Source organism: Andrographis paniculata, unplaced genomic scaffold (genome assembly GCF_009805555.1).
Source record: "Andrographis paniculata isolate CXL003 unplaced genomic scaffold, ASM980555v1 Contig30END, whole genome shotgun sequence".
In the NCBI taxonomy this organism is placed as follows: domain Eukaryota; kingdom Viridiplantae; phylum Streptophyta; class Magnoliopsida; order Lamiales; family Acanthaceae; genus Andrographis; species Andrographis paniculata.
In genome coordinates this window covers 1,207,882-1,227,064 of record NW_026137563.1, presented here as the reverse complement: position 1 = coordinate 1,227,064, position 19,183 = coordinate 1,207,882, and the positions used below count along the sequence as shown (strand labels likewise).

The window sequence follows — 19,183 nt, the reverse complement described above, 5'->3', positions numbered from 1 at the left end:
CACACTACATTGATTTGTTTATTAAAATTTCGAATAGAATTATGAGAAATTGAAATTTGTATGGAAACTGGTGGGAAGAGCGAAGACGTGGATTCATCGTCTGCCACGCAGTTGTGAGACTGGAAGTGGCCACGCAACTGCGATGCTTCCTGTACGGCTTATGCAATTTCTTGAATAATCTCCCAAACACAGAAATCAAACTTACAATTCAAAGCTAATGGCAGCAGCGCTTGCAATTGGGCTGAGAACGGCGTTCCTGGTACTGGGATGTGGGAGTACCGCCACTGTCATCTATACTTGTATCGCTGATGGACTTCCTTTCCGTAAAGAACTCCTTACTCCGTATGTTTTGTGTTTCTGCTTTTCTCACTCTCATTTCATAGGAGGAGTAGTGATTACTTGCGGAATTAATGTTTTTGTTGTAGACTGTACTTGTTGTGCTTCTTAGATTCTTGTTATGTGGGTGTTTGGTCGGTGTCCATGTGAGCTTTTCAGTTGTATGATGGAAAAATTGAAATTCATGGATTGTGTGTGGACTGATGTTTATCTATCTTCTTTTATAGAGTGGACTGTTGGTGGTGTTTATGTGTTTGCCCCTATTGTAGTCTTGAATAGTTGTTGATTATATATAGGATTTCAAGAAATGACCTAATTATTTGTTAATAAAGTTCTTGTTGAATTTCAATTGCTATTTTTTTTTTCCCCAGGTGGATGGCTGCTACGTTGATTGATTTCTATATCAATATTCTTGCTATAGGGGTACGCAAAGTATTAATATCTTTTTAATCTTTTTTTAATTTTTGTTTTCTAATTTCATATGTAATTATACCTATCAAGCTACACGATATGGTTTCTGGGCAAAGTATGTGACATTAAGACAGCTGCTGCTGATATAATTTGAAAATTACAATTTAATAACTGGGATAGGTTGATGTCTATTATTTCTTTCTAATTATTATGCACGTATGATTGTGAAATGGAAATTGTAGGATATAAAAATATAACAAGTATCCACCTAAGTGGTATCTCTACTAGATTTCACTTTGCTTCTAGGTAACTTTGGGGACAGTTAAGTTCAAATCACTTTAGTCTCCAATCTTGATATGTTTCGGATGATAGGCTATACAAACTCTATTTGATTTTCCTTCCAAAATAACCTCTTTTTTTTTTTTTTTTTCATTTTCATCTGAACAGCTCAACATGCATCTCACATTTTTGTTCTTACTCATCATATCAGTTCTGGATTGTCTACAAGGAATCTAGCTGGATTCATTCAGTGATATGGATAATTCTCCTTATATGTTTTGGAAGGTGTGATAGCTCTTATTTCATTTAATTTCATTAATAATCTGACAATTTCATACATTAAGGTTTTGTTTAGATTTGGTCAAGTTTTCCAAGTGTAGAGAGCACCGGCTGGAAGCTAGTTATGCTTTTCTTTCCCAGGCTTCCTTTCTGATGTTGATTTCTTATATATATGATTAGCTATTTGATATAATTATAGAAGCAGAAAATCGACCAGGATTCAAGTTTGGCGCAACCTATTTGTGGCAACATAGAGTTTTATCTGTTAACATGTCATATGACATTCACACAGGATGGTTGCGAAGTTTCTATCCGGTTGTCAATCTAAGTGATCAATTTCTAACTTTGGTTGTGCTTCAATGGTCACTAACTGAAAGTTTAGTTTTCTCTCATTCTTTTGTCACCTTTCTTTGCAATATGTTATGGCATTAAGCAGCATGGAATGCCAAAAACACTTGATCTATGTAGGCTTTAGAACTTCCATTCCATAACTCTTTTAACTTTTCAATGTAAAAGTTCTCGAAGCCTGAAACATGTAATATCCCACTTGACCACTTTATGCTGGAATTACCAAACCTCTATGTGATTGAACTGCGATGTAGTAATGCATCTACATGATTTCATTCCTTTTTTTTCAAAAATAAAATAAAATAAAATAAAAATGCTTCTGTTGCTATAATACTTCTTGTTCACTTGAGTTTGCTCTCCTTTATGCTGAGACTTATAAGATCAAATGGTCAATGCTACTGAAATGTTCCTATTTTGACATAATGCTTGTTATATATGCATTGAACTGATAGGTTTTTGCACGTTTCAGGATGGCTATAACTTTTTCATGTTCTCCTTTGCAGCATAACTACATGTGGATACATTCTTTTGCAGCTTCTAAAGCTGTCCCCTCAAGAATCAGTACAAGATCCTATCTACTTTGTGTTGCTAACTAAAAAGAAGTAAGTAGCAGCCATAGCTGCTTCTATATATTTCAAATTGTTTCCTATTGATTTATGTGACGGGTATAGGGAATAGGGATGTATCCTTTTGTATGCGCCAGATAAGCAGCTAGCTTTGTGATCCTTTTCTTCTTCCGGAGTCCTCAAAATGGAAGCTTTCAATATCAATTTTTAGTTCCCTAAATTCCAAACCTATGCCACCATGTTTACTTCTATCAAGGATTAACCAAAAGATTGCAACTTCCATCTTTTTTTTGTTTAATTTACTTCTCTTATACTCTTTTCTTTTTGTTATTTTTTAATTTATTTACACAAACTCGCCTAATTTTGTGTTTGCAATAACAATAATGAATCGTGCCATTTTCTTGGTTTATGTTGATTTGCTCTTCCAACTTTTAGGGATGAAAGGAAATCCAGAAGTATATTATCTGTTGTCCATGCAAGGATCCTTTTCAGTGCTTTGGGCTGTCTTATGATTGGGACGTTGGTTTATACTATAGCTACTGATGGATCACCATTCCGCAGAGATGTTCTCACTCCGTAAGCATACTCCTGCTAGATGGAAGTGGATTTGTCTGGATGAACATAATTGTTTTGTCATTATGAACATGGTTGTTTTGCCATTGACCTGCTTTCTTGCTCTTCCTCTCTTAGATGCTAGAGTGTGTAATGAAGCATAAACAGGGTTAAATTATTATGATTAGAGTACCAGATGCTCAGCACTAACTTTAGTGTTCTTCTTAGTATATGAACACTTAACAAATTATCCCATGATTCTCCTCAGTCCTTGCAGCATAATAATTTGCAATGATTTTTGTTTATCACAATATGAAATCCTTAAAACTATATCCTACTTAAACATGCAATTCCATCACTATTGACTTCTTAATCTGTATTTTATCTTAGGTATATCTAGTACTCTTTTATATGTGTCGTTTCCCTGAGAAATTTTCATATTTGCAGGTGGCTTTCTGCAACACTGGTTGATTTTTATGTCAATGTGGCTGCTCTATCGGTAAATTGCTATTTTAGATTTTTTAATTCGCATAGGTCCATTCTAGGATATCGGCATGTGCAACTTAATTGCAGCCTGGTTATATATGTGCTGTAGCTTTGATTTCAATATAAATGTATATATTTTGGTTGGAATTCTCAAGGTCATGGTGTTCAAATTTGTTGAATGGCCCCAAATGTGGTATTAAGAAAGTAACCACAAAAAGTTCGATGTCATTGTACTTGGCACTTTTAACATGTGATGACTACATCTGTAATGAATGCATCATTTTGAAACATTACATACGCGTAGATCTTTGCAGTCTAATATTCTGCTTTGGTATGCAGAAGTACTACTTACCTTTGTCCACTCCAAACCTTACCAACTGCACATTTAGTGAATGTTAATATTTTCTGGTACTATCTCAGGTTTGGGTGGCGTATAAAGATCCGAGTTGGATGACCGCCACCTTTTGGGTTATTTTGTTGATATGTTTTGGAAGGTAATTTTTGCTGAAACTGCTGTATCTCAACAATAATTTTCTTCTACTTGCTAATTCCTTCTTGGCATAACACCTATACTTCTTAATAAAATAAATATGAGAAGTATTACTTACTATATATATATTGAGATATGTTGCAAGGGGAGCCCCTTGCGCAGGCACGCCCCCCCACACACATATATGTTCTGCAATCTTCCTGCTATGTTGCACTCTGCATCATATGATTTCTCCATTTTAACTCCAAATTTTCTGATACTTTCAGCGTAAGTACATGTGCTTACATTGTTCTACAGCTCTTCCATCTCTCCCCTCGAGATCCAACCTTCCTTGTTCTTTTCAACAGCAGCAACAGGCAGGTCTATTAAGGCTTCCTTAAGTGCCACAATATAATTCCCACATGCTTCAAGTGTTACATAATGTGTAAATTTCATTGCATTATACGTGTTGAAACCTAATTTCATACATGAATTTATTGACAAGAAAACAATGAGAACTTAGAGGTTTTATCTTTTATTGTTGTTGATGATAGGGCGGGAAACGGCTATGAAGAAACTATTCAGGCACACTAATACAAGTGCATTGGATTGCGATGAGTGGCGGCTTCTTGTTGTTGAGCAAGATTTGTTGCACTTTAAATAAACAACCTTGGCGCTTGTTTTTTCACATGTATATTGTTCAAGTGAAAATCATTTCATTAGCACGAGGGATATACAAAAAGATTCAAACGGCAACAACTAATTTTAGCATTCAATACAATGGTACTACAATATTGTGTAAAGGTTTACACGCTTACTCGTTTTCATTTAATTTTCACATAATAGATATTTATTAATAAATGATTTACAGCATAACTTATCAAAGTAATCGTCATATGATTACTTTAACATATACATACTTGCCATAGATTGATTATGTAAAGATAGTATCTTGGAATCATTTCTTTAGTTTCAACTGTATGTGTGTAAGTTGCTCTGTGTAAAACAGCTGAATTTGGATTTACATTTTACCAATAAAATACAGAGATTGGAGGGCCAAATTTGAAAGTTCACCAATAACCAATGGGTCTGGAAAAGATCTCTTCTTTTCCGGATGCTCAGTATATAATACTGCCCACGTACAATAGATTCTTTAATCAATGCCATATCCTATCCTTCCCATCAAGATTAATTAGCAGCATCGTAGTGCAAATGCTGCCTTTAGTGCCCATAAAGGATCATTTTCTATCAGTCGTCGTTCCATGAACAAAGCAATAATTGGTTTACAAATAGTGGAAAACCTACCTGAGAATCCAAGATCTCTTTCTGGTTCTGTTGGTCCCGTGGAGTGAATCAAGAAACTCTTAATGAAAGGTCAAGATCAAGAGAAAGGCACCACCACAAAAATCACCGATTCACAAGTTCACTCGACTGTCTAATGGTTCTCACAATTTGTTAAGAAAATTGCTATTGGGCAATCCAGGATATGCTTTGTTACCTTCTCCCCTCAGGAACAGCAAACCTGAGCATTTCCATTTCTTGTGGATTTTTAATTTTAACGCTTTTCTCATATCTCATATCTCCTTTTTTTTCTAGTGAACTTTGTTTGCAGACCTATTAGCAGATTATTCTGTGAGTTTTTCACTTAGAATCCAATCTGCGATGACAATGCTTACATGGACTTGTAGCCTTCCTCATTTATTACAAGTAGCATGCCATAGGGCATCTTCCTCTATTTTGTACTCTAGCAAGGTTGTATATCGGATTATTTATGCATGATGTTACACGTTTTCTAATTCTTACATTACTATGTTCTTTAATCAATCATGAAACATATTTTATGCAATTTAGAAAAATATTAGTGCCAAACATTTCTTTGAAGTTGTTCATGATGTAGATGTGGACCCTTTTCCCATTCTGTAAACCAGAAGTTGAGGGATTTATTTTAACATTTTTATGATCCTATGAAGAAGTCAAGATTGTGTCCTAAAGTGTTATAACTATTTTATTACTTTAATAAATAATTGAGCATATTTAATTGATCTGTTCATTGTTTTTCCCCAAATGTTCTCTCACATATCATGTCTGAGCATGATCTTATATTTAGTGTCATATAAGAATATTTTAGTTGTTGGGTTCCAGTTGTCACATGGTATAGAATAATGCATACTTTCCCTTCCTTGTTCTCTCATATAACTTTCTAAATACCCCATACGTTACACCTAAACCTTTCCTTGTGACCACATATAAGTCTCCAAATCCTCCATACATTATAACAGATTTGCAAACCTTTAACATATCTTACCAATGGCAGCAGCACTTGCAGTTAGGCTGAAAGTGTTATTCATGATGTTGATGGGTGTTCTTTTTATTGCTTGCGTTTATGCTGGTGTCACTAGTGGAGTCCTTTTACAGAAAGATTTCCGCACTTGGTATACTTTCTTTCTAAATCTTTATTTGATAGTAGGATCAGTGAGTACTTGGTAAATCTAAGTATTTATTTATGTATATGCAGTATTTTGGGGAGTTTGATTCTTGTCTTGAAGGTGTTTGAACCAATGCCCTATGATATTGTTGAGGTTCTTTTTGTTGGGAATGGTTTTGGGTTTACAACGAAAATGATTGGATACAACTTTGTATCGTGAAACTGTCACTTTCCAAATGCGATAGTTTGATCCATATCCTATCAAGGGTTACACAAAATTCGTATTGGGATCATACAAAGTTTGACCTCGAATCTTGATAGAGAATATGTCGAGATAAAAGTGAACATTGGGAAATAATGTATGAATGCTAAATTTTCTGCCGGTATTAGCTGTCTACCCCACAAATGAGACCAACATCGTTTATATATAGAACACAAGCAATTTTTCATTTAAACCAAACAGATGCAATGCTTCGGTTGAAATTTCAATTTCAAAATGAATTGGTGCGTTATTTCAATTCAAACATTAGTTTGAATTCGAAATCTTAAATGTTAGGCACATCAGTTCATGAATGGACACAATTTTTGAAATTGAAGAGAATGGGAAAACTATCCAGAAGGGCATGCAAAACTTAGTCATGATTGTGACTAAGTAAGCTATGCTATTCTGTCCCATAAAATTTAGTCACTAAAATTATAAATTGATACGTGAGACTCAATCATGACCATGATTAAGTTACCTGTGCCAATCTGTCCCAAAGTTCGTGTTCTATCCGGTCACTTGTCATGATTTATGATCATGTCGAAATTAGCTTCTCCGAGAGCACACTCCACACATCCCATCCTGAAGTTCACTTGATCCTAACATCCATTGGTCTTGAATAAATCCAACTACTCTAAAATCACTAACACTTTTAGCGATAAAGCCAAAAAGATAGTAGTTTTGCTTTATGGGCTGAATATTTTCTTCTTTTGCTCCTCATTATTATATTACTTTCAATAGGCTGTCTGGGAGAGAGAATAAATGTTGAGTGGAAATGCTTGTGCTAATATTGGATGATGTAGTTTGAATCAAGCAGTTACTCCCTTTAACCTTTTCTAAGCTACCGAACATATCTCATGTGGAATCCACTTTGATTGTAAAGGCTTGGTGTTTCGTTTATATATATATGTATATAAGTAGTTCTAGGTGCTACACTGTCTTGCTGAAAGTTTACCACTAACTGAACCTGTTTCAGAGTAGTGTGTACCCTATTTTATTTGTTCTTATTTCTTGTGTTTGTGTTTCATTTTTTTTTTCTACGTATATGAAAAATGAACTGAACTTTGGGTAGCTGAATTCGTGCCTTTTTCTTTTTCGATTTCTTGATACAGGTGGTCAATAGTGATACTGATTGATGCCTATGCCATCTTTCTACCACTAGGGGTATGCACACTGTCTCTGATTATTTATTTATCATTATTTATTATATTTTCTTTGGAGAGTAAAAGTTGAATATATTGTGAGTTTGAAGAAAACTAGAACTACAGCCAAATAGATAACTCAATGTTTTCCTTACCTGCAGTTAGCAAAGTAGTCTGCAACCCATTTTGCACACGTCTCTAATTTGAATCCAGTTTATTCAAATATTATTTTGTCTTGCGGACATGTTATCAGCATGTATTCTGTAAACCTGTTTCTCATATTAGGACTGGCTTTATGTATACATAAGTGGAATGTGAGATGTCAAATGTGTGAACTTAACTACTTAATCCACCTCAGATGTGAGCGTCTTTCGAATGGTTGGCTTCCCAATTTCCAGCCAATGCTAATTTAATGATATGATGTTATATATATTTCCTCTTTCTCATCATATCAGGTGTGGATATGCTACAAGGAATCGAATTGGATTTACCCTATCATGTGGATAATTCTTACTTTAACTTTTGGAAGGTATGGATGCTTTTATTCAATCAAATTTCATGAACTTCTCTGAAATTTTGTTAACAAATAGCATATCTTTTTTTAGAAAACACTATTTTAATATTTGGTTTATGTGACTTGTAATCAAATACAAGAAATGTAGTATAAAGTTATCGAAAACATGTTTTTTGATTTTGAAGGAACTTGTGTAGTCATTGTAAATCTAGGATCTGGGTGTCTTTGTCAAATTTATAATTAGCTGCCACAGCCACTCTAGTAACTATTTGTTTAACCTGAGAACTTGATCTGTATCACTTTTTCTGCCGTTTAGCTGATTTTAGATAATAATTTATTGTTGAACAATATTCCGCATTATATAATTATTTTCAAGCTGCATATATGTTTGAACCTTGAAATATGTTACAAGTTTTTGTTTTCACTTTTGCAGCTTGGCTTTCTACACGTACCTTATTCTGAAACTTCAAAAGCTTTCTTCTCAAGAATCACAGCAGGATCCTATTCACTTTGTTTTATTAAATTATACAAAAAAGTAAGTAAAAACCATATTTGACTCCATAAATTAATGTTTTGAGTTGTAACTAATTTTCCAACATTTTTGGATGAAAGGGAATCAAAAGGCACACTCTCTGTTGTAAGTGCAGGAGTTCTTTTCATTTCTGTGGGTTGTTTTATGCTTGGATTGTTGATATACACCATGGTCACTGTTGGTTCTCCATTCTCCAGAGAAGTTTTCACTCCGTAAGTTTTTTGCTAGCCAATGATTTTATAGCTCATTTAAAGTCTTCCATTCAATCTTGCTATAAAAATCCAAATGAGGCCTAAGAGACTTATTTCTATGTGCTTGTTTATGCAGGTGGGTGTCTGTGACATGTCTTGATGTTCACATCCTTTTGATAAGTCTATTGGTAATTCTCCTGGCGAAATTCGTCGATTACATATTTCCTGTTTTCAAACCTTATTGCAGGATCAAACCTCAAATCTTATACAAGGATGCATTTTTCTCTTGGGTTTGTATTGTTCTACATGTAATGTCAGATCTGGGTGGCATATAGAGAACCAACTTGGATGACTGCAGCATTTTGGATTGCATTCCTGATGTGTTTTCATAGGTAATTTGTCTTAATTATTTTGACAGGCTTGGTCTTGTGTCCGTATGAATATCAGTTATCATGACATCTCAAATCTGGGTTTACTTATTTCCTTCCCAGCATTGGTGTTTGTACTTACATCACCCTCCAGTTCCTCCGGCTCTCACCTGAAGATCCGACCTTCCTTGTTCTTTCCGGGGGCAGTAAAAGCAGGTAAGCAAGCACTATTTTGTGATCTAACGAAATTATATTTAGCTTATGTTTAAAGAAAAACTGATTTGGTTCTTGTTGATGTTTTTAGGCCAAGGAATGGATATGATGAAAATCTAATTACATCCTAATTAGGGGAGTTACTTAAAAGTGTATGTTGGCACTCGTTTGTTAGTATTACATGGAACAAGTGTAATGGGGTTGGATGGTTACTATATCAGGGACATGGATAATTGTCCTTACTGTTGTTGTTTAATCCATTGAAACTGCAATATTGCGTACAATGGACTATTTAAAATGCTGAAATGTATCAGGTATGTAATGTTGTTCAGAATGTGATTGTAAATCTGTAAGGTATTCAGTGTACAACCGTTATAATGTATGATTACCCCAACTGAATTTGGATTTACATTTTACTTATAAAAATGCAGAAATTGATTATTGGGCCTGGAGGGCCCAAATCGAATTATAAGTCTTGAAGGAGAAGAACCAGCGATAGATGGAGACAAGACTCATGAACATCAATGAGCAAGCCCTACAATTAGTGCCCTGAAAAGGATCAGATCAGTTAGTTCTTCTCAGCAAGCAAGACTCTTTGTATGCAGCAGAGAGTAGAAAACGTACAGGGAGTGAATCAAGAAACCCACCCATCCACCCACCCTTAGTGAAAACCCATGATCAATAACTGATACAGAAGTTCACTCTACCGTCTTATCTGATGATTTGGAAATTGCTATTTGCTAATGGACAATCCAGATGTTTTGTTAGCTTCTTCACACTCAAAAGCTGAAAAAATCCATTTCTTGTGGTTTTTAGGTGTGCTTGGTTTGTGCTTGATTTTGTGTTTGATTTTGACATTTTGGTTTAAATAGTATATTTTGTATGCATTCTCCTCTTATCAGAGGCCTGCAATTTATTGCATTTATTCTGTTTGCTAGTAGGATTATTATTTTCTCTTAGTTTGTTCGCATAGAAACTGATCCATGCCACAGAGCATATTCCAGTAGTGATGGTAGAATTTTTACAAGTTCTTCCATGTAAGTGTCAAAATATATTTAGAAATAATATATTTTATTTATGGTAGTTATCTTAATTAATTAAGAGGTTGATAGGATTCTTGTCTTATTATACGATTTGTATATCACTATAAATATAAAAAGTTGTCATGCCATAAACATATGTAGAAATAATATCTTACCATAAACATTATGACTATTATATGTGTATGAGAATGTGTTGTAATTCTTACATTACTTCTAAAAGCAGTTCATGATCTATATGGGTTGACCCATTTCCCATTGCGTAAACCAGAAGTTATGGAATATATTACAACATTTTTATGATTCTATCAATAAGTCAAGATTGTTTCCTAAGTTTTATAACTAAATTATGTACTTTAATAAATAATAAAACATATTTATTTGATCTGTTTACTATTTCTTCCCAAATGTTCTCTCCCCTATCTTGTTAAATTGAACATGATCTTATATTTAATGTCATATAAGAATCTTTTAGTTGGCGGATTGCTGTGGTCATATGGTCTAGATTATAGAATAATGTATGCATTCCCTTCCTTGTGCTCTCATATTAAGTTCCCAAATCCCCCATAAATTATTACGAAATTTCAGAGCTTCAACATTTCTCATCAATGGCAGCAGCACTTGCAGCTAAGCTGAAAGCGTTGTTCATGTTGTTGGCTGGTGTTCTATTTGCTGCTTGCGTTTACACTGGTATCACTAATGGAGTCGTTGTCTGGAAAGAGTTTCGTTCTCTGTAAGCTTTCTTTCTGAATCTTTATTTGATAGTAGGAGCAGCGAGTATTCTGGAAATTGAAGTATTTGTTATGTATGTGCAGTGCTTGAGGAGCTTGATTTTAATCTAGCTTAAATTAAGAAGCAGTTTCTCTGTTTGACCTTTTAAGTTACTGAGTATCAGTAGTATTCTTGGTTAGTGTATCTCTATGCTAGGATCTCATGTGGAATCCACTTTGATTGTAAAGACTTCGTGTATGGTTAGAGAAAGGAAAATATTTCTACAATGCTACACTGTCTTGTCGAAATTTTAGCACTAACTGAGCCTATTTTTAGATTAGTGTGTGTACTATATATGTTAGTTCTTATTTCTTCTGTGATGTGTTTCGTCATTTGTATTTCGTATTTTTTTTCTACCTATACGTAAAATGAACTGAACTTTGGATAGCTGAATTTGTGCCTAAATTTAGGTTCTTGATCTCTTGATACAGGTGGCCGATGGTGATCCTGATTGACATCTTTGCCATCATTCTACCACTGGTGGTAGGCACACCGTCTCTATTTCTTTTTTTGGAGTCTCTAATTTATAACCACTTATTCAAAAATTATTTTGTTTTGTAGACATTTTCAGTATATATTCTGCATACCTGTCTCATATTAGGACTTTTTTTATGCATACATAAGTTGAATGTGTAAACTTACTGCTTACTTCCCCACAAATTTAACGTAGGTTGAATGGTTGGCTTCCGAAACTCTAAGCAATGCTAATTTAAGAATATGCTGAATAACATTTTGATCTTTCTTATCATATCAGGCATGGATTTTCTACAAGGAATCAAACAGGATTTACTCAATCACGTGGATAATTCTTATTTTAATCTTTGGAAGGTATGGGTGTGTTTATTCAATCAAATTTTATGAACTTCTCTGAAATTTTGCTAACAAACAGGATATCTTTTCGGAAACAACATTCTATTTTGATAGTTGGGTAATGTGAGTTTCAGTTGAATATAAGACTGTCTTAGGCTGTGTACTGAGTATAAAGTTATCGAAAACATGCTTTATGGAATTTATGTGACTATTGTGAATCTAGGTGTCTTAGTCAAACTTATAATTAGCTACCACAGCCATTCTAGTAACTATTTGGCTGACCTGAGAACTAAATCTCCTTCACTCTCTCTGTTTGTTTACCAAACATCAATTGATGTCGGAACAATGTTTCTTCTTATGTAATACTATTTGCAAGCTACATATATGTTTGAACCTTCGAAGATGTTTAAGTTTTTGTTTTCATCTTTGCAGCATGGCTTTCTTCCCATACCTTGTTCTGCAACTTCAAAAGCTATCTTCTCAAGAATCACGGCAGGATCCCATCTACTTTGTTTTATTAAATAATATGAGAGGGTAAGTACATCCATGTTTGACTCCATATATTAACATTTTCGAGTTGTAATTGATTTTCAGTTGTTTTAGAGAAATAGAATCTATATTCTTCGTGACCTTAATGAGTCGATTATTATAATATAAGCTGCACTTTTCTTGGAGTCCTCCAAAATGGAAGCTACTTGACTGAGATTTTAGTTACTGAAATATACATATGCATGTCATTCTTTTTGCTGCCAAGTTTATGTTGCTCCATTTTTGGGTTTGAAGGACCCATTACAAAAATACCTTGTCTTATAATTCTTCTTAACTTCGGACAGCTACGAGTCCTAACTCTTCTTTCTTGTCGATTCACTCTCTTGAGATTTTTCTGAGTTGTTTCCAACATTTTTGGAATAAAAGGGAATCAAAAGGCACACTCTCTGTTGTAAGTGCAAGGGTTCTTTTCGGTGCTTTGGGTTGTTTTATGCTCGGAACATTGATATACGCCGTGGTCACAGATGGATCTCCATTCAGCAGAGAAGTTTTCACTCCGTAAGTTTTTTGGAAGCCTATGATTTTTTTTTTTATCTCATTTCAAGTCTTTCATTTGATCTGGCACATAAAATCCAAATGAGGCCTAAGAGACTTTTAATTCTATGTGTGTTCTCTATGCAGATGGGTGTCTGTAGTATTTCTTGATGCTCACCTCCTTTTGATAGGTCTATCGGTAATTCTCATTGCAAAATCTGTAGTTCCTATTTTCAAACTTTGTTGCAGGTTCCAAACTTAATTCTTATACGAGGATGTATTCTTCTCTTGTGTTCGATATATTTACATGTAACATGATCAGATCTGGGTGGCATATAAAGAACCAACTTGGATGAGTGCAGCATTTTGGATTGCATTTCTGATATGTTTCCAAAGGTAGTTAATTTGTCATCATTTTCATCCATGGCAATGCCATGAAATCTCAAATCCGAGTTTACTTATTTCCTTCCCAGCATTGGTGTATGTACCTACATCACCCTCCAGCTCCTCCAGCTCTCGCCTGAAGATCGGGCCTTTGTTGTTCTTTTCAGCAGCAGTAACAGCAGGTAATCAAGCCTCATTTTTTTATTCAAGGAAATTATAATTAGCTTATGTATGAAAACTGATTTGGTTTTCTTTCCTCTCTTGTTGATGTTTTTAGGTCAGGGAATGGATACGAGGATATTCTAGTTACAGAATAACTAGCGGCGGTTACTTGAAATGTATATTGTCATATGTTTGTTATATTATAGGTGACAATTTTGGATGGTTACTGGCTGTAAAAATGACTTTCCACAGCCATTCCTGTTAAGCATTTGAGTGTTAAAAATAAATTAGTTGGAGACTACTTATTTCTATTCAGGACTCTACAGGCCACAGTATATATATAGCACAACCTCTACTATATATATATATGTATATAAATATATACATATTCATTCCTTCCCAGCTTCCCCAAAGTTCTTGATCAAGTACAAAACCCAAAAGTCATTACCAATATTATTTTCTAAGCTTCTACAGATCTTGTTAATGGCGGCATCACTTGCAAGAGGGCTAAAAGTGGCGTTCGTGGTGATGAGCTGTGTTTCCAACGCTGTTCTCATCCACCTTATTGCTACTCAAGGATTACTTTTCCTACCTGAATTCCACACTATGTATGCTTTCTCTCTTATGTTATTTCATAAATGACCTGATTTTTAGGTAAGCAATACTTTTTTCTGTATAAATGTTGGTTTTTATTCATTTCTTGGCACAGGTGGGCAATGTCGTTCCTGTTTGACTTCAATGTCCTTCTTATTCCAATTGTGGTATGTTGTAATATTCTTCATATTGCCACTTAGATCCTAATATTAATTCAAATGTGTTTTTGTTTTTTTTTTTGTTAGATGGCTATTTGCATATATGTGCTTGTATATTATATGGTAAAAGGGTTAAATGTAACAAAGAAAAACATTTATGATGATTTGGAGGTAAATGAAATGTTCTTGCTATAAATTTTAAAACTTGAGGAAAATTGCAAAAAAATCTCACACACGTATACTCTGTTATCTCTTTTGTCCTATATTTATTTTGCTGGAAAAATATATCAAAATATATCACACTCACGTGCGGCCATAACGACTTTTTAAAACATATATAATATATTTGATGCCCACGCAATGTTCGTTTGAAATTTTGAAAATAGTAAAAAGTTATTAATTGATTTGATGTTTAAAATAAAGTGAATAATGTCTGAGTCCAAAAACTTTCAAAATATATATGATACGTTTGGTTTATTCAAGCTTTTGATTCTCTTTGCTCGATATCTCTGAATTTCTCCAACAAAAAAGTTTACTGATGGATTTTCCAAGTCCTTTATATAGTTTGTTGAGTATTTGAATCTTGTAGGCAAACATCCATCCATTGTTTGTTTCAAGATTCCGTCTCAAAAACACATAATGCATGACATGAATTGAGATCCTTACCAAGAATCTCACGTCTCTAAATCTCGTGCACGACTATAATTTTTTAACGTTCCAACAATCTTCCGACAACCAAAACTAACAACCCCTCAAGTTTAAGATTCACAACAAACTGTTGATGTCTTCACCTTTCTCGACGAATCTCTAATCTCTCGTCATTTATGAAACCAATAGAATGTAGAATACTAAAAGGAGCCATTATAGATTCGAATATCTCTACGCAGACATTTCCTACTAAATCTAGAATTCATTATAGCCTTAACGCGATCTACTTCCATGAGTATGTAAATTACAGCAATAATGCTGATTTAAATATTACGATGTTTCGTCTTTATCACCTGATCTCTTTATACCGTACTTTTGTTTGTCATGCCAGATATGGATTATCTACAAGGAATCAAATTGGAAGAATACAATTATGTGGGCATTTCCTATACTGATGATTGGAAGGTATGGTTACAGAGAATTCCTTAGCTACACCATTGCTTTACAATGTGCAAGAAAACGGATTAATTTTTCACATTAAGTCGAGAAAACAACACTTCAATCCATGTTGTCGTTACCTTTCCCTTTCTGTATAGTAATTGTATAAGTTCAAGAAAATATTCTTCAAGATCAAGCGTAATATATATTTGCGTAGACGAATAATTTAATCGCCTTCATTCTGTTCATTCGTTTAGCTATTTTCATTTTGGGATCGGTTGTCACGAAAGATTACAACAATATTAGTCCAATCCTTTAAGGAAGCTCTTAAATTTTGTTTTCTCTTTAACTCCTTTGCAGTTCTACATTTTGCCCGTACATTGTAGTGAAACTTATGGAACTTTCACCTCAAGAATCAGAAGATGATCCTATTTACTTTGTCTTGCTAACTAAGAAGAAAAGGTATGCTCAATAGCCGTAAGTGGTTCCCTAGTTTCTCCATGGCCTCAAAGCTAATGTTTTCAACACGAATTTCTCATATCACGCTGAGTTACTCTCCAAGATTTCACTTTTAGTTGTTTTAAACCTCAGGGATGAGAGGGAATCGAGAAGCATACTTCCAGTCATAATCGCGAGATTTTATTTCGGCTATATGGCTGGTTATATGGTCATTTTATGGACTTACACTATTGCGGTCGATGGATTTCCACTCCGTAGAGATGTTTTCACTCCGTAAGTTCGAAACGAAACATTCGACTTATTCTATTCTCACTCATTTCAGATTTGTCAACAAACTTCTTAAAATATCCATGCTTTTGTGCAGGTTTGCATTGGCAACATTTATCGACATCCACTTCCTTTTGATTACTTTTTCGGTAATCCTCCACGCCACTAAATCCCTTCATCGTATAGCTCCAAATGCCAGCTAATTCTGTTCATCGTTGTTATATATATATCGATCAGATTTGGGTGGCCTACAAAGAACCAACATGGATAACCGCGGCTTTCTGGATCGTCATGTTGATGTGTTTTCATAGGTAATTCGTCGTTAGATGTCCCGACTAACCACTTTTCTTTTCTTGTTTTTTTCTACCATTCCTCAATGAGTTCGCCGAGCTTTTCAGCATCGGAGCGTACTTGTACATCCTCCGGAAGCTCTTCAAGATCTCGCGCCGCGACCCCGTCTCCCGCGTTCTTTTCAACAGGCTAGCCTCATTGAACATGTTCTTGGCTAATTATAAATAATGTATGCAGAATTTTATTGACATGGTTTTTGTTTCTTTTCTTGATGATGTTTTCAGGACAGACAATGGCTATGAAGAAACTCTCTTGGGATGAATCATGAATGACCATCTATTTGGACAGTGTTTATTCATCTATGGCTATTTGATTTGTGTGACAATTGTTGCTGTTATTACATTAGCCACTGGTGAATTTAATTCAATTATAATAATATGATATCAGAGTTTGACTCGCTATCGTCTTGTTCAAAAAATTCGTATTGGCCACCTTGGTTGACTACACAAATTGCTTGTGTTTTGTAGCCCTGCATCACGTGTCTGCGACTAGTTTACTCAAATTCCTTTTTCCCATAGCTTCCATGGAAATTATCAAATTGGTTCTCAGCCTACAGTAAGTGAAAGTAAACACACTACAAAATCAAAAAGATCTTACCAAATTTCTATCACTCTTCCAGTTCCAGTTCCAGTTCCAGTTCCAGATCGTGTTGCCTGTGTCAATGGCGGCAGCACTTGCAGTGGGGCTAAAAGTGGCGTTCACGATGTTGGCCTGTATTGTCATCGCTGTTTTAATTTACGTTGTCGTCACTGATGGAGCAAATCTCCTAAACGAATTCCGCACTCCGTATGCTTATTAACTTACTCTCTCTCTCAACCTTATTTGATTGATTTAATATTGCGTTGCTTCTTGTGTTGAATTGAAGGTGTTCGTAATTTCTGCAAACTCTCTTAGATGCCCTAATTTTGAGGAAGTCTGTCCAGTTCCTGCTTAACTGTTAGTTTTTTTCGTTTCTGCTGGACGATACTATATACAGGTGGCCAGTTGCGTTCCTGATCGACTTCTTCCTCCTTAATCTTCCGATTGCGGTATCTAATGCACTTCATCTAATTGCCACTTTAGATCCTACTTAATATTGAAATATCATCATATTGGTGCAATGATCTTACAAATAACTCCACAAATCTACTTTCTGTGTCATATCCTTGTTTCTGCCAGATATGGATTATCTACAAGGAATCAAACTGGATTCATTCGATCATATGGATAGTTCTTCTGATGCTATTTGGAAGGTATGCTTCCTAAAAGAATGCTTTACAAATATTCTTTGAGATCTTATCCGAGTCACTTTATATACACAAAACCTTCAAGGAAGCTCTTAATTTTGGTTTTATCCGTAACTCCATTGCAGCGGCGCGCTTTTCCCGTACATTGTTCTGAAACTTATGAAGCTTTCTCCTCAAGAATCAGCTCATGATCCTATTTACTTTGTCTTGCTAACTAATAATAAGCAGAAAAGGTATATCTGCAGCAGCCATAAACAGGTCCCTTGTTTTTTCATTGTTTCAGAACATCATTCGATGCTTAGTTATTTCAAACTTTTAGGGGCGAGAGGGAATCAAATAGCATGCTTTCAGTCGTAGGCGCAAGAGTTCTTTTCGGCATTTTGGCTTGTTTTATGCTCGCAACATGGATTTACACTATCATTGTCGATGGATTCCCATTCCGTAGCGATGTTTTCACTCCGTACGTCCAAACTCTCTTCAAACTTATACTAAAACAACAATCCCCTTGAGGCCTAAGAGACTAAATTCCATGCTTGTCTGCAGGTGGATAGTGACAACAGTTCTCGACATACACTTCATTTCGATTGCTATATCGGTAATTCTCCACGCTGCTAAATCCCTCCATCCTATATTGGCTAATTGTGTTCATTTTTGTTTATATCGATCAGGTTTGGGTGGCCTATAAAGAACCAACATGGATAGTTGCTGCATTCTGGATCATCTTGTTGATGTGTTTTCAAAGGTAACTCGTCGTAAGATGTCCCGATTAACCATTTTTTTTAATTTTATCACGCTTTTAAATTAGTTGGCCGTACTTTACAGTATCGGGACATACTTGTACATCCTCCGGCAGCTCGTCAAGCTCCCGCGCTGCGAACCCGTCTCCCGCCTTCTTTTCAACAGGCTAGTCTCATTATTGAACATGTTCTTGGCTAATTATAAATTTATGCAAAATCTTACATGGCTGTTGTTTCTTTTCTTGATGATGTTTTTTCCAGGACAAGCAATGGCTGTGAAGAAGCTCTTTTGGGATGAATGAAGAGTTATTATTTGGACAATGTCTTTTCAATTATGGTTATTTGATTTGTGTGACATTTGGTGCTGGTGAATTAATGCACTTACATAAATATAGACATCTATCTGCCTTTACAAAACCCAATTATTATTATTATTAATATTAAATCCATTACTTGCATTTTTCTCCCCAAACTATACTTCACTCAAATCCATCAAAAGTTGAAATTAATGCAACATTAATTTACACATGCCAAAGTAAATATAAGGGGCAAAAAAGGGAAGGCAGGCGAGGATGCGACAAAAAGCGATACTATCCACGTACAACAGCCGTCCAATAGCCATCCGCCACGTCATCCGCCGGAAAAGTAGCATACAGTAACGCCGTTATGTTTACATAACCTTTTCTAATACTTTTAATTTATTTATGATTTCTTTCTTTTTTTTTCTTCGAAAAGGCAGAAA

The 19,183-nt window shown here is 35.0% G+C and overlaps 4 protein-coding genes and 1 long non-coding RNA gene across 6 annotated transcripts; 4 read left to right on the top strand and 1 right to left on the bottom strand.

Moving 5' to 3' along the window:
- The first annotated feature begins 32 nt into the window (after positions 1–32).
- LOC127246765 (uncharacterized) lies at positions 33–4,529 on the top strand. 2 transcript variants are annotated; one of them, XM_051268308.1, is made up of 9 exons: positions 33–342; positions 708–759; positions 1,238–1,311; positions 2,157–2,255; positions 2,655–2,795; positions 3,219–3,270; positions 3,678–3,751; positions 4,014–4,107; positions 4,281–4,529. In XM_051268308.1, the coding sequence occupies exons 1-9, from the start codon at positions 218–220 to the stop codon at positions 4,296–4,298; spliced, it is 729 nt and encodes a 242-aa protein (XP_051124265.1). In that variant the 5' UTR covers positions 33–217; the 3' UTR covers positions 4,299–4,529. The 2 variants fall into 2 exon arrangements, with proteins under 2 accessions (XP_051124265.1, XP_051124264.1); XM_051268307.1 differs by having other exon boundaries at positions 36–342; positions 4,014–4,103.
- LOC127246769 (uncharacterized) lies at positions 4,423–5,382 on the bottom strand. Its single transcript, XR_007837766.1, has 2 exons — positions 5,032–5,382; positions 4,423–4,945 (listed from the first exon to the last, which is right to left on the bottom strand). It is a non-coding gene; the product is annotated as an uncharacterized LOC127246769 (long non-coding RNA).
- A 476-nt stretch (positions 5,383–5,858) lies between these two features.
- Positions 5,859–9,772, top strand: LOC127246766 (uncharacterized). Its single transcript, XM_051268309.1, has 9 exons — positions 5,859–6,158; positions 7,526–7,577; positions 8,011–8,084; positions 8,503–8,604; positions 8,682–8,813; positions 8,929–8,980; positions 9,111–9,184; positions 9,284–9,376; positions 9,465–9,772. Exons 1-9 carry the CDS (start codon positions 6,034–6,036, stop codon positions 9,502–9,504), a joined length of 744 nt encoding a protein of 247 aa, XP_051124266.1. The 5' UTR covers positions 5,859–6,033; the 3' UTR covers positions 9,505–9,772.
- Positions 9,569–18,914, top strand: LOC127246542 (uncharacterized). Its single transcript, XM_051267982.1, has 27 exons — positions 9,569–9,687; positions 9,805–10,189; positions 11,002–11,146; positions 11,616–11,667; positions 11,939–12,012; positions 12,427–12,528; positions 12,910–13,041; positions 13,165–13,216; positions 13,340–13,413; positions 13,491–13,583; positions 13,679–13,706; positions 14,038–14,171; positions 14,273–14,324; positions 15,355–15,428; positions 15,762–15,863; positions 15,993–16,133; positions 16,225–16,276; positions 16,767–16,830; positions 17,039–17,264; positions 17,455–17,506; positions 17,637–17,710; positions 17,830–17,937; positions 18,024–18,164; positions 18,248–18,299; positions 18,373–18,446; positions 18,527–18,607; positions 18,703–18,914. The coding sequence occupies exons 2-27, from the start codon at positions 10,117–10,119 to the stop codon at positions 18,737–18,739; spliced, it is 2,289 nt and encodes a 762-aa protein (XP_051123939.1). The 5' UTR covers positions 9,569–9,687; positions 9,805–10,116; the 3' UTR covers positions 18,740–18,914.
- On the top strand, positions 13,719–17,044 carry LOC127246767 (uncharacterized). Its single transcript, XM_051268310.1, has 9 exons — positions 13,719–14,171; positions 14,273–14,324; positions 15,355–15,428; positions 15,762–15,863; positions 15,993–16,133; positions 16,225–16,276; positions 16,365–16,438; positions 16,526–16,606; positions 16,703–17,044. The coding sequence occupies exons 1-9, from the start codon at positions 14,047–14,049 to the stop codon at positions 16,737–16,739; spliced, it is 738 nt and encodes a 245-aa protein (XP_051124267.1). The 5' UTR covers positions 13,719–14,046; the 3' UTR covers positions 16,740–17,044.
- Positions 18,915–19,183: the final 269 nt, after the last annotated feature.